Below are 12,345 nucleotides of genomic sequence, written 5' to 3'. Positions count from 1 at the left end.
ATAATGTTTTTAAGACTCATCCATGTTATAGCATATATCAGCATTTTCTTTCTCTTTAAGGATAAATAATATTGCATTGTATGTGTATAACATCTTTTACTTTTCCATTCATCATTGATGGGAAGTTGGATTGCTTCCACTTTTGGGTTACTAACAAATAATATTGTTATGAATGTGAATGTGCAAATATCTCTTCAAATCACTGATTAATGATAGCTCCCCTAATCTCTCTTTGGTTACTATTTGCAGGTGATATCTTTTCTACCCTTTTGTTTTCATCCTAGGTGTGTCCTTAGATCCATAGTGAGTCTTGTAAACAGCATATACTTGAATCCTATTTTTTTCCTTTTAACCATTTTGCCAATTTTTTTTTTATTAGGGTGCTTGATCCATTTACTTTAAAAATAATTACTCAGGGGCACACCTGGGTGGCTTGGTCTATTAAGCATCTGATTCTTGGTTTTGACTCAGGCCATGATCTCACAATTTTGTGAGTTCAATGCTCTCATAAGGCTCTGCGCTGACAGTGTGGAGCCTGTTTGGAATTCTCTGTCTCTCCTTCTCTCTCTGTCCCTTCCCCACCTGTGCTGTCTCTGTCTCCCTCAAAATAAATAAATAAACTTAAAAAAATTACTCAGGGAAGGACTTAGAATTGTCACTTCGTTTGTTTGTTCTATGTCCTATAGCTTTTTGTCCCTCATTTCCTTTTTACTACTTTCATTTGTGTTTCATTGGTCTTTTTGTGTGATGTATTTTTACTCCTTTCTCATGTCCTTCTGTGTTTATTTTAAAGAATTTTTTTGTGCTTATCCTGAGGATTATACATAGCATCCAAAAGTCATAACAGTCTATTTTAAGCAAATACCAACATAACAACAATTGCATACAAAAAGTCTTTCATAGCACTATCCTTCCTACTTTGTTATTAATGTTATAAATTATATCTTCTTATTGTACACTTATCATGTAGACTTATAATTATTTTCATATTTTTGTTTCTTAAATCCTGTAAAAGACCAAAATGTGGAATTAAGAGCCAGAATTACACTAGTCCTATTTTTTATGTCTGTCCTTATATTTGCCATTATGGATGAAGTTTGTATTTTCATATGGCTTCAAGTTACTGCCTAGCACCTTCTCATTTCAACGTGGCCTGCTTTTAACATTTCTCATAGGGAAAGTCTACTAGCAGTATGCTTCCTCACTTTGTTTCCTTTTCTTCTTCAAAGGACAGTTTTGTTTGTTTGTTTGTTTTCTTTCAGTGTCTTAAATGTGTCATCCCATTGCCTCTGTCCTGCAAGCTTTCTGCAGAAATCCTCTGATAATCTTAATGTAGATACTTGTACAATATCTTGTAAAGTGACTTGCAGTGAGTCACTTTTCTCTTCACTCTTTGATATGTCTTTGGCTTTAAGTAATTTGGTTATATGTGTCTCAGTGTGGGTGTCTGTGTTCATCCTGCTTGGAGTTTATTTGTGCTTTTTGTGTTTCTTGTGTTTTGATATTCACATCTTTCCTAAAATGTGTAAAGTTTCAGTCATTATGTCTTCAAATAAGCTTTCTGACCCTTTCTCTCTTCGTTCTTTTGGGATTCCTATAACATGTATATTCATTTGTTGGATGGTGTCCATTAAGTCCCTTAACGTCTGTTCACTTTTCTTGAGTCTTTTTTTTTCCTTTTGCTCTTCACACTTAATAATTTTAAATGACCAGTCTTCATTGAGTTTTTTTCTGATGTTTGCATCTGCTATTGAAGTCCTCTAGTGAGTTTTTCAACTGAATTATTGTGTTTTTCAACCAAGAATTTCTGTTTCTGTTTTTTTTTTTATAATTTCTATAGTTCTGTTGGTATTCTTATTTGACTTATATATCATTTTTCTGATTTCCTTTAGTTGTTTGAGCATATTTCTGATGACTGCTTTAAAGTCTTTCTCTAGTAATTTTGAAGGCTTTGTTATTTTACAGTGGATTTGAGAAGATTTATTTTGTTCCTTTGAACGCACCACTTCTCCCTGATTCTTTGTATTTCTTGTGATCGTTTGCTGCAAATAGGGAATTTGAAAATATTGGCATCTTTCTCAGTCTTTGTAGACTGGCTCTGTGCAGAGAAAGACGTTCACTAGTTAGTACAGTATGAAGGTTCAAGATCTTCTCAGATCTTTTTGCAATATTTTGCTTCCTTGGGCTCATGTGTGCATTTCCCCCACCCACCCTCCACAGTTCCCCTGTGTATGTGGATATTTTTAAATATTGTGATTATCCTAAGGGTTTCACCCTAGCTTTTTCTAGAGGACTTAGGTGTTCTACTGTGTTTCTCTGCCTATAATTTCTTGTTCTCATATTCTGCATGTCTGTGGTTCCACGCAGTTTTAATGTACCATGTACCACTGCCTTCCAGGGATTCTTATCTCTGCAGCCATTTCTCTCTGATCTCCAAGTCATGCAAGACAGAAATCAGTCCCTCAAATAGCCCACAGACAGACCAGTGGGCTTTTGTGGGAAAAAAATTAGAATTAGGCTACTTCTTCTTGACCATACTTCACTGTGTTGGGGACAGTGGGAGAGTAGGGCATTTTAAAAATGCCATGAAATTTCATTTTTTAATGTGGCTTTTTTTTTTATTGGGCTTTTGCTTGATTGCTGCAGATCCTTAGCTGGTTTGCAGGGCTCCCACAAACTATTTTAATCAGTCTGTAGTTGTATAGTCTACTTGATATTTGTGTGGGGAAGATGGGGACTTAGAGTTTCTTAGTCTCCTATCTTGCTGATATCAGATCTATTTGTTTAAGTTTATTCATTTATTTTTTAGAGAGCATGAGTGAGGTAGGGACAGAGAGAGGAGAGAGAGAGAATCCCAAGCAGGTTCCACACTAGTAGTGTAGAGCCCTATATGGGGCTTGAACTCACAAACCATAAGATCATAACCTGGGTCAAGGTCAAGAGTCAGATGCTTAACTGACCGAGCCACCTAGGTGCTCCCAGATCTATTTTTTTTTTAAATTGCTATCTTTTTTAGTTGTGGTTTTGAACTCTAAGCATGTTCAGATTCATAGATGCTCAAACTCCTAAATCATGATAATAGGAATGTAAAGCTATTACTACATAATATATTGATGATGCTGTCATCCTTGTTTTCTTTCTAATTTAATGATGATCCATCTAGGAGTGTGTCACCACCATCATAATTATTGAGGAGAGATAAATGTCAAAGTATAATTGAGATAATTGCTAGTTCTTTTATAAACAAATTAATGGTGAACAAATAAAACAAAATCAGAAAAAAAAAGTAAGGCAGATAGCAATAAAAGAGTCTTAATTTGCATATCTAACAAGCTCCCATGTGGTGGTGATGCTATTGTCTATAGTTCACACTATGAGTAGTAAACACTGACTAAACACTGCTTCATCTACATTAACAGCACAAAACTATAACAAGTATAATTTTGAAAAAATATATAACTTGTGATCACACTTTAGGGGTGCCTGGATGGCTCAGTCTGTTAAGCATCCAACTTCGCCTCAGGTAGTGATCCCAGCATTGGAGCCCCTTGTTAGGCTCTGTGCTGACAGCTTGGAACCTGCTTCAGATTCTGTCCCCCTCCCTGTTTGCCCCTCCCCCACTCACACTCTGTCTCTCTCTTTCAAAAATAAACATTTACAAAACATCAAAAAAAAAAATACACACTTTACTTAGTATAGTCCTCTAATCAGAGAAGCATGATGAATGAGAAAATTGTGAATGACCATGAATGTATTTAAGAAGCAGTAGCGTTAGGGGCGCCTGGGTGGCTCAGTCTGTTAAGCTTCTGACTTCAGCTCAGGTCATGATCTCACAGTCTGTGAATTTGAGCCCCGCATCAGTCTCTGTGCTGACAGCTCGGAGCCTGGAGCCTGCTTCAGATTCAGTGTCTCCCTCTCTCTCTGCCCCTCCCATGTTCATGCTCTGTCTCTCTCTGTGTCAAAATTAAATAAAAACATTTTTAAAAAAATTAAAAAATGAAAAAAAGAAGCAGTAGGCGTTAGAGGCACCTGAGTGGCTCAGTTGATTGAGCCTCCAATTCTTGATTTCAGTTCAAGTCATGATCTCACAGTTTGTGAGTTTGAGTCCTGCATCAGGCTCTGTTCTGACATTGTGGAGCCTGCTTGAGATTCTGTCTCTAACCCCTCCCCTGCTCCCATGCATTCTCTCTCTCTCTCTCTCTCTCTCTCTCTCTCTCTCTCTCAAAATAAATAAAACTGAAAAAGAAGCAGTAGGCATTATAAATATTAACTACATATTAGATATGAGATACAATCTTTATGATTATATTTTTATTGATATTCTTTTTTAAAAGTCTATTTATTTTTGAGAGGAAGAGAAAGAACAGGAGCAGGAGAGGGACAGAGAGAGAGGATCCCAAGCAGGCTCCTCATTGTCAACATGGAACCTGATGTGAGGCTTGAACACGTGAACCTTGAGATCATGACTTGAGCCAAAATCAAGAGTCCAACACTTAACCAACTGAGCCACCCAAGTGCCCAAGTGATAGTCTTAATATATGTGTTGTGGGGTACTATGGCTGTATCTCCTGAAATTGGACAATATTTAAAGATTATTTAATTAAGCTCCTGCATTTAATTCACTAAAATTTTATTTCATTAGCTTATTTTTATTTAAAGTGAGTTTAAAATTTCTTTATGTGCTATGTTTTTAAGAGATAGTATTGAGAGAGTGGAGGAATTTAATAAAATTTGGAACTTCTCCTTGTTTTAGTACACTCCGAAATATTTTTTTTAATGTTTATTTATTTATTTTGAGAGAAAAAGCATGAGCAGGGGAGGGGCAGAGAGAGAAAGGGAGAGAGAGAAACCCAAGCAGACTCTCAGCACAGAGCCTGATGTGGGGCTCAAACCTACTAACCATGAGATAATGACCTGAGCTGAAATCAAGATTCCGACACTCAACTGGTTGAGCCAGCCAGTTGCCCCCAAAATGTTTTAAGTGGTACAAGATTAATTGTTTTTTGAAGACAAAAATCTGTGGTCCTCTATTTTGGGGGAGATCCTTAAAAATTACCCCAATTTTGTTTATTGGTCTGTTCCATGTTATAAATTTTGTCAATTAGTTTTGCTAAAAGAAAAAAAAAAAAAGCACACTCTGTTAAACTTGCCAAATATCTAAGCATGTATTTTTATGGACACTTCCCACTTTTTTAAAAAATAAAATCTGTGATTCCTTTTTTCATTGCAGATTTTGCATAGTTATGTAATCTCAGCACATCCAGCACCTCATATTTTACAGAATGCTGATTGGATGTTCAAAGCAAAGTTTTTATATCATTAAGGAAGTTAAAACTTCTCCCCTCATTTCCCATGGAAAAATTTTTATAATTTCCTGTTTTAACCTTATTTATACAACCTTGTATTAATTATATTGGTCGTTAGCAAAATCTTCATTAGAGTTTATGCTCATTGGGGACAGTTCTTATTTTAATTTGTATTCCTATCTTCATCTAGTTTAATCTTTTACCCACTAAAATACTCCCATATATTTTGTGAAATAGAATTGTTTAAAGATAATTGGCCAACTGTTGATTCCCTACATCTTAAGGTTTTTCAAACCTTAATCCTAATCATCTCTAATATCATGAAATAATATAGAACATTTGAAAGTATTTTAACTTTGATTAAGATATTTACTAATTATTTGGTATAAATGTCTGGATTCTGTCTAACCTTTTCATTGTTGAGAATGTGAGCACCATGAGTAAAGTAAAATTATTTAAATAAAAATAATTGAACTTCTGAGCTATTTAACAGAAAATGAACTAGTAGAATGTGTCATACCCCTCTTTTTTTTAAATTTAAGGACCCCCCCTTTTTTTTTAATTTAAGGAACTTATTTGAATTCATTTCAGAAAACATTAACACTTTGATTTTGTGAAGACTTCAGTACAGAAGAGAGTTTTGAAGTAATAAAAGAAGTATAGGTAGGGGATAAAATAAAAGTGAAGAGTTGAGTTTTCGGATGGTTGGTATGGTTGTATTGAGAACCAAGCTAAGAATCACTGTATTTAATACTAATATTCTAAGCCTGAAAATCTAAGTTCTCCTTTTCAAATAGCGATAAAGATATTTTAAAGAATCTTCCCTGTGGTTCTCAGAAAGTAGACATGTGGTAGAAGAAAATCTATTTTTATTAAAATACACCCACATCTAATCTACAGACATAATTCAACATTATGATTCTCTCTTTGAATCTTCCTCTAAATGTTATCACTTTTTGAGACTATTATAATATGGAGGGATCATATTTCTTCTCATGGTGCATATGGCAGTGAATACATTGTAGTTGTCTAAGGGAAAGTACAAGTGGGATATATAAGTTTAAAAAGGCCCTCACATTTTTTGTATTCTTTACTTTTTAGAGAAGATAGGATCACTTTGGCTTTCCCCATTATTTTGCAAATGAAATGACATATAAATTTTATATGTTTTTTGTGTGATTTCCAGCACTTTTTTCTTTGCACTTGAACAAATAAAACATGCATTTTGATTTAGGTCAACTATTTTTTTAGTGGACAACCTTGTCATATAAGCTCAACTGTTCTCTGGAAGGTGATGAGTAGATAGGCTGTCGATAAAACATGAATAGCTAGGTTACAGACCCATTTCCTTTCTAGTACTGACTTGTCTCTTGATAGTCTCAGCACTGAATATTATCTGGAATTGGACACAAATGTTTCAACTGATGCATCCGTCTACTAGAGAACTAATTTACAAAAGCAGCTCTTGTATGGATTATTACATACTTGTCTTTGTATCTTTGAAGGTACCTCAGACCTATTCTGTGAATATGATTTCCAGCATGGACTCAGTTCTGCCTCCACAGCATCTAGATGACCTCATTGCCAACTCCTTAAGATGTTTTCTCAGGTTGCTGCAAAGCACCATACCTGTTCTGTGGGCCTAGCAAGTGAACTTAATTGGTTTCGGGTATTGGCTTGTAGAAAGTCCTTGAAAAGCAAAGCCAGTTAGGACCACTTTCCATAGCAATGGAAATTATGAAGTTTGTTGAAGAAGTTAACTTGAATGTTGGCAACTGCATTTTGGAAAGCTAGCATCAGATAAATGAGGCTAAAAATAACTGCAGAGAAATTAATCTTTAGCAAGTAGCTACATTTTAAAAGTTCGCTCTTAATGTGTATTTAACTAATGGCACTGTATCTCTATCCCCCTTTGGGTTTCCATTTATACCACTTAATTAATTGGGCAATTATTTTCTAAGCACCTATTAAGAGAACCAGAGATTGTTAAGCGGTTTGAGAAATCCGAAGTTGTCTAAGATGTCATTCTTACTTTAAGCAGATAGTGACTTTGACAGGGATATGATGGCTTTTTACATATGGCTTTAAGCATTATCATGAGAACCACTACCACTACTGTCATCATTATCTTTATCATAGCTGCTATCATTCATTCATTTGTTTTAGAATTATCTATGGCATGCCTAGTATGTGTCAAACACTTTTCCCAATCCTGGGGATACAGCAAATGTACTATATTAATGACACCATGATGTTTCTATTCTGGAGGGGTGAGAAGGATAGAAGGAACATTTAAACACCTTAATATATATTCTTAAATAGCTTAATATATTACTATAGATACATGACTAAATATGACTTGTGATATACCTAAAATGATAATGCTATGGAGAAAAAGAAAAGGGGAGGGAGCCGATAGAAAGGATATGAAATGTTACTTGAGAGAGAGTGGTCAGGAAGGAGCATCAGAGATGAGACTTGAATGTAGAGACAGAGTGATCTAAGTTAAGTGTGTTGAGGAGGAACATTCCAAGCAGTTCATTTCATGTGAATTTTATTGCGAGTAAGAGTTTTGTTTGAAGAATTGATTTTAATCCTTACATTTAAAAATAATTACATTATTACTGCATTTGTTCAGATAAACCCCCCCCAAAAAAAAATCTGAGGCTCAGAAAAGTACATCTTTGCATTCTCACAGCTGTTAAGTGGTAGGGGTGGATCCAGCCTATTAGTACAATGTATTTTAGGCATTTTTTTTTCCAGAGGAAGGGAAATCATATGTGGCTTGCATAAGTAGGTGAAATTCGGAAGAGAAGAGACATTAGAGCTGGATGTTGAATGATGGGCAGTGCCTGCAAGTGGAGGCATGCAAAAGGGATTAGATGGGAAAGAATCAGGATGGAAGGTGAGGTGAAGGCTGAGGCATCGGAGGCATCTGTGCCAAATGGTTACCAGAGCAGTATGGGGCTGTGTTCCTTCTCAAAAGGGATCAAGCTGGATGAGGAGACTGGAGCTTGGCAAGAGACAAGTGTTAGGCTGAATTGTCTCATTTGCATTTTGATTATTTAGCTAGTACTGGGTCACTAAAGGACTTTGTGTAATAAAGGGACAGAAGTAAAACCATGTTTTATAAATATTGCCTTGGTAAGAGATGGAAAGGGGAGGATTTTATTAGGAGCTCATTAAGTCTGCAGTTCCAAAACAGACTAGGAGATGCCTTGGGTATTGATGAGTCATCTTAAAAGTAGCCACACATTCTTATGTGAATCACTTTATGAACAGGAAAAAAATTTTTTCTTTTTTTTTTTTTCACTCAAATGTGTTTCACCATTTTAAAAATGGTATATTTTCCCAGTCCGCCATGACTAGGGAAAATATAAATTTATTGGAAAGGCATCACACAGCTTTTCTTTAATTGTGAATTTTCTCAAATAAAAGGTGATAAAGTACAACTGTTACTATGTCGGGGTCCACATCATTCCTTGACTCATTGATTTATTTATTGCTTCATGCATTTATCCTTGACATATTTATCTTTAGAACATCATATTTAAGTGATTAAGAGCCAGAGCTTATGGACTGGACCCTGAGATCCCCCACTTATTAATTGTAAGTGGGTTTTTAATTAATCTCTCCAAGTTCCATTTTTCTCATCTGCAAATCTGTCAAAATAATAGTAATCACACCTGATTTTTCTGAGGATTGTGAGAGATTATGAACATAAAATATTCAGTATAATACCAAACCTATAGTAAGATATCTAGGCTATTACTGTTAGACCACTTTTGGTAGACATTATATGGTTACATCCTATTCAAAAACTGAAAAGCACACTCTGAAGTCATTTCTTTAATAATACGCCTTGTGTTTAAGAGTATGGTACCCACTGGATAACTAGTTTGTGAAAGCATCCCATGAATGCTCCTGTTAACCACTGTCTTGAGAATGTAGAAATCCTATCTTCCCTCTATATGCCCATCAAGCAGGAGGTATAGAAGAACATGTTGTTCAGTGTTCAAAGACAGGGGCTCTGGGGATAGCCAACCTGCAGCATCTCCTTTGTAACAGAGTGTCCTGATGGCAGGCCCTGATATCCTTAGAACTCTCACCATGCAAGGAGGAAGGAGGTTGCAGGTAGTTGCTCAGGCAGGTTGCTGTGATGTGCACACTTGCTGCACTTAGATCCCAGCAGCAGATGCTTGTCCCATTGGCCACTCATGGACTCCCTGTAAGGAAGTTTCCCCAATCAAACTACATCTCAGTTGCTGTCTCTGGGTCTTGTCTTTGGCCTTACTGGACCATGACCCACTCTAGGCTTAGAGTCTGGTGAGGTGGCTGCCTATCCAGTGAGGAGGAACCAAGATCAGAATCAGTAGATTTAAAATTATAATTTACTCTCGATTCCTTTACTGGAGTGAGATGTCAGTTATAATTGCTAATACATTTGACCCTTGAATAATGTGAGGGTTAGGGACATTGGCCCCAGCATAGTCACAAACCCATGAATAACTTTCGATTCCCCAAAACATAACTACTTATAGCCTACTGTTGACTGGAAGCCTTACCAATAACATAAACAGGCAATTGATACATACTTTGTTTTATGTATTATATAACTGTATGTGTGGGTGTGTGTATATATGTATATAAACGCATTTCTTACAATAAAGTAAACTTGAAAAAATAAAATGTTAAGAAAATCATAAGGGAGAGAAAACACATTTACAGTAAGTACTAAACTAAAAAAATCTGTGTATAAGTGGACATGTGCAGTTCAAATAAATATGAATGGAGATTCTAACCAAAACTCAAGAGAAATAGGGGTGTTGGATAACAAGCATTAATAAGCATAGAAAAGAGGTATAGAGTGAGTCATTAAAAAAAGAATAGAATGGGGGTGCCTGGTTGAGTGCCTCAGTTGGTTCAGGTCATAATCTCAGGGTTCATGGGTTAGAGCCCCACATCAGGCTTTGAGCTGACACTGTGGAGCCTGCTTTAGATTCTCCATCGCCCTCTTTCACTGCCCCTCCCCCCCTCGTTCATATTCTCTCTCTCTCTCTCTCTCTCTCTCTGTCTCTGAAATAAAAAAAATAAATAAAAAGAATTGATCTCTGCTGGATTTGGTTCATCAGACTGAAAGACACAGCAGTTGATCTGAGAAGGGGAAAAACTAGAACAAAATACCTTTCATGCACGTTCTCTTCTTACATTTATTTAGGGTTTAGTTCTTTACATCCAAAGTATTTATGGCAGAATTGGAAGCCAATATCACTATATGAAAATGTGCTCAATGTTTTAATCTGTGAGTCATAGGAACCCATTTATAATTTACTAAATGTTTGCTATCCTATTTATCTTTGTTTAAAGCAGAGCTACTCTGAGGCTTGTTGAGTGATCTGTGCACACCTGGTGAACTGGGTACCTTTACATTTTGCTTCATTTGTCTTACAAAATAAAAAACTTAGCTAGTTTTGAATAAAGAAGTCTTTGTTGGGAAGGAGGAAGAGAAGCTGGGAGATGGGGTAGGAAGAAAGAAATGAGAGACTCAAGGTTTCATAAACTTCACTGCAAAGAAAATCTGGCATTCGCTTCAAGCCAGGGTGGGGTTTGCTTTGCTTTGGGGAGTTATGCTCACACAATTCTAGTCAACAGGGTAGAACACAGATCATCTGAAAAATGAAAAGCTTTACTTGATGTATTGTGAGAGATGCTCAAGTTTATCCTTCCCCATCCATCTTCCTCCTTGCCAATATTAGGCATGCTGCCTAGGGAGAGGATGCTATCAACCACTGATATAGAAGCACTCATTTAATTTAGTTACTACATCCTGTTGATTTTTATGAGTGGTGGGGGAGCCGTTTAAAAAAGACCTGTTGTGTTGACAGATGTGCCCTGCTCTGCAGCATGGGGCATTTTGAATGATTTTCCCATCTCTAATCTTTCCACCCCACTATCCAGTGAGAAAAGTAGTCCACAGTGCTTGGGAAATACTTGTATCTAAATCTTTGTCATAGGTTCCATTGTAGTAAGAAAAAAATGTAAGTGGGTGTACTTTATTTCCATAATTATTTTGCAGAGTACTTTGGCCATTGTCCTAGTGTTTATAGTCAATGCATTTTAACTCCATCTACATTTTGGACAGCAGGCCTAAAGCTCTGTTGGTTTATCTCTTAGAGAAATAAGATTACCACCACTACCCCCCTCCCCCCCCCGCAAAAAAGATAGCCATTTATAATATATTCACCTTTGAATAATTAAAGGAGCTACTGAAGAGGAAAAGGATCCTAATCAGCTTTCAAACTGTGATTGTGCCATGCAGTGAATTATTCCTTTATGAATACATTTCTTTTGGAGCATGTATAATTATGAAACTTTTTTTTATTTTTTCTATCTCGGTAGGAACTGGGAAGTAACAGCCCTCCACAGAGAAACTGGAAGGGAATTGCTATTGCCCTGCTGGTGATTTTAGTTGTATGCTCACTCATCACTATGTCAGTCATCCTCTTAACCCCAGGTAATCTGTCTTTATTCCTCTCTTATGATGGTATTGTGGATGATAATTTCACATTCAAATGCCTTAAGAGGGTAGCCATATGTGGTATCTTAAGACACATTAGCACCAGTTTGAATAAAAAAATGCATAACCAGACATTTTGCAAATGGCACTGTAATTCTGTGGTTCAAATACCAAGCAAGATATTTTGGGGAAACTGAAATGTAAAATATATACGTTGAGAATGCCAAGGAGAATTTTGGTCTCCATTACTACTTAGAGACTTATGTTTGTCAGTTGATAAATGCAGGGGACATTTGACTTCTATTGTGGGTTGAAGATGAGGGGGTGGAGTCTGGAAGTTCCCATATATAGGTGATAGCTCGACTATAATGATGGCGGTGAAGGAGGATTTGAGAGACAATGAGGGTTTGATGAAAAGAGAATGAGCTAAGCCCCTAAGTGCTTCTTTCTTCTGTTCCTTTCTTTCCTTGTAATTTTATATTCCCAGTTTCCCCTTGTCTAAAGAACATTGCCAAATTGCCC

General features: G+C 36.4%; 1 protein-coding gene across 1 annotated transcript in view; it reads left to right on the top strand.

The window, feature by feature from the left end:
- DPP10 (dipeptidyl peptidase like 10) overlaps positions 1 to 12,345 on the top strand; it is a 646,469-nt gene that overhangs the window by 133,216 nt on the left and 500,908 nt on the right. Inside the window, exon 2 of the mRNA XM_042994282.1 lies at positions 11,706 to 11,820. Coding sequence (XP_042850216.1) covers positions 11,706 to 11,820 — 115 coding nt within the window. The remainder of the gene's footprint in view (positions 1 to 11,705; positions 11,821 to 12,345) is intronic.

Source organism: Panthera tigris, chromosome C1 (assembly GCF_018350195.1).
Source record: "Panthera tigris isolate Pti1 chromosome C1, P.tigris_Pti1_mat1.1, whole genome shotgun sequence".
Lineage (NCBI taxonomy): Eukaryota > Metazoa > Chordata > Mammalia > Carnivora > Felidae > Panthera > Panthera tigris.
This window is presented reverse-complemented; position numbering and strand designations above follow the sequence as displayed.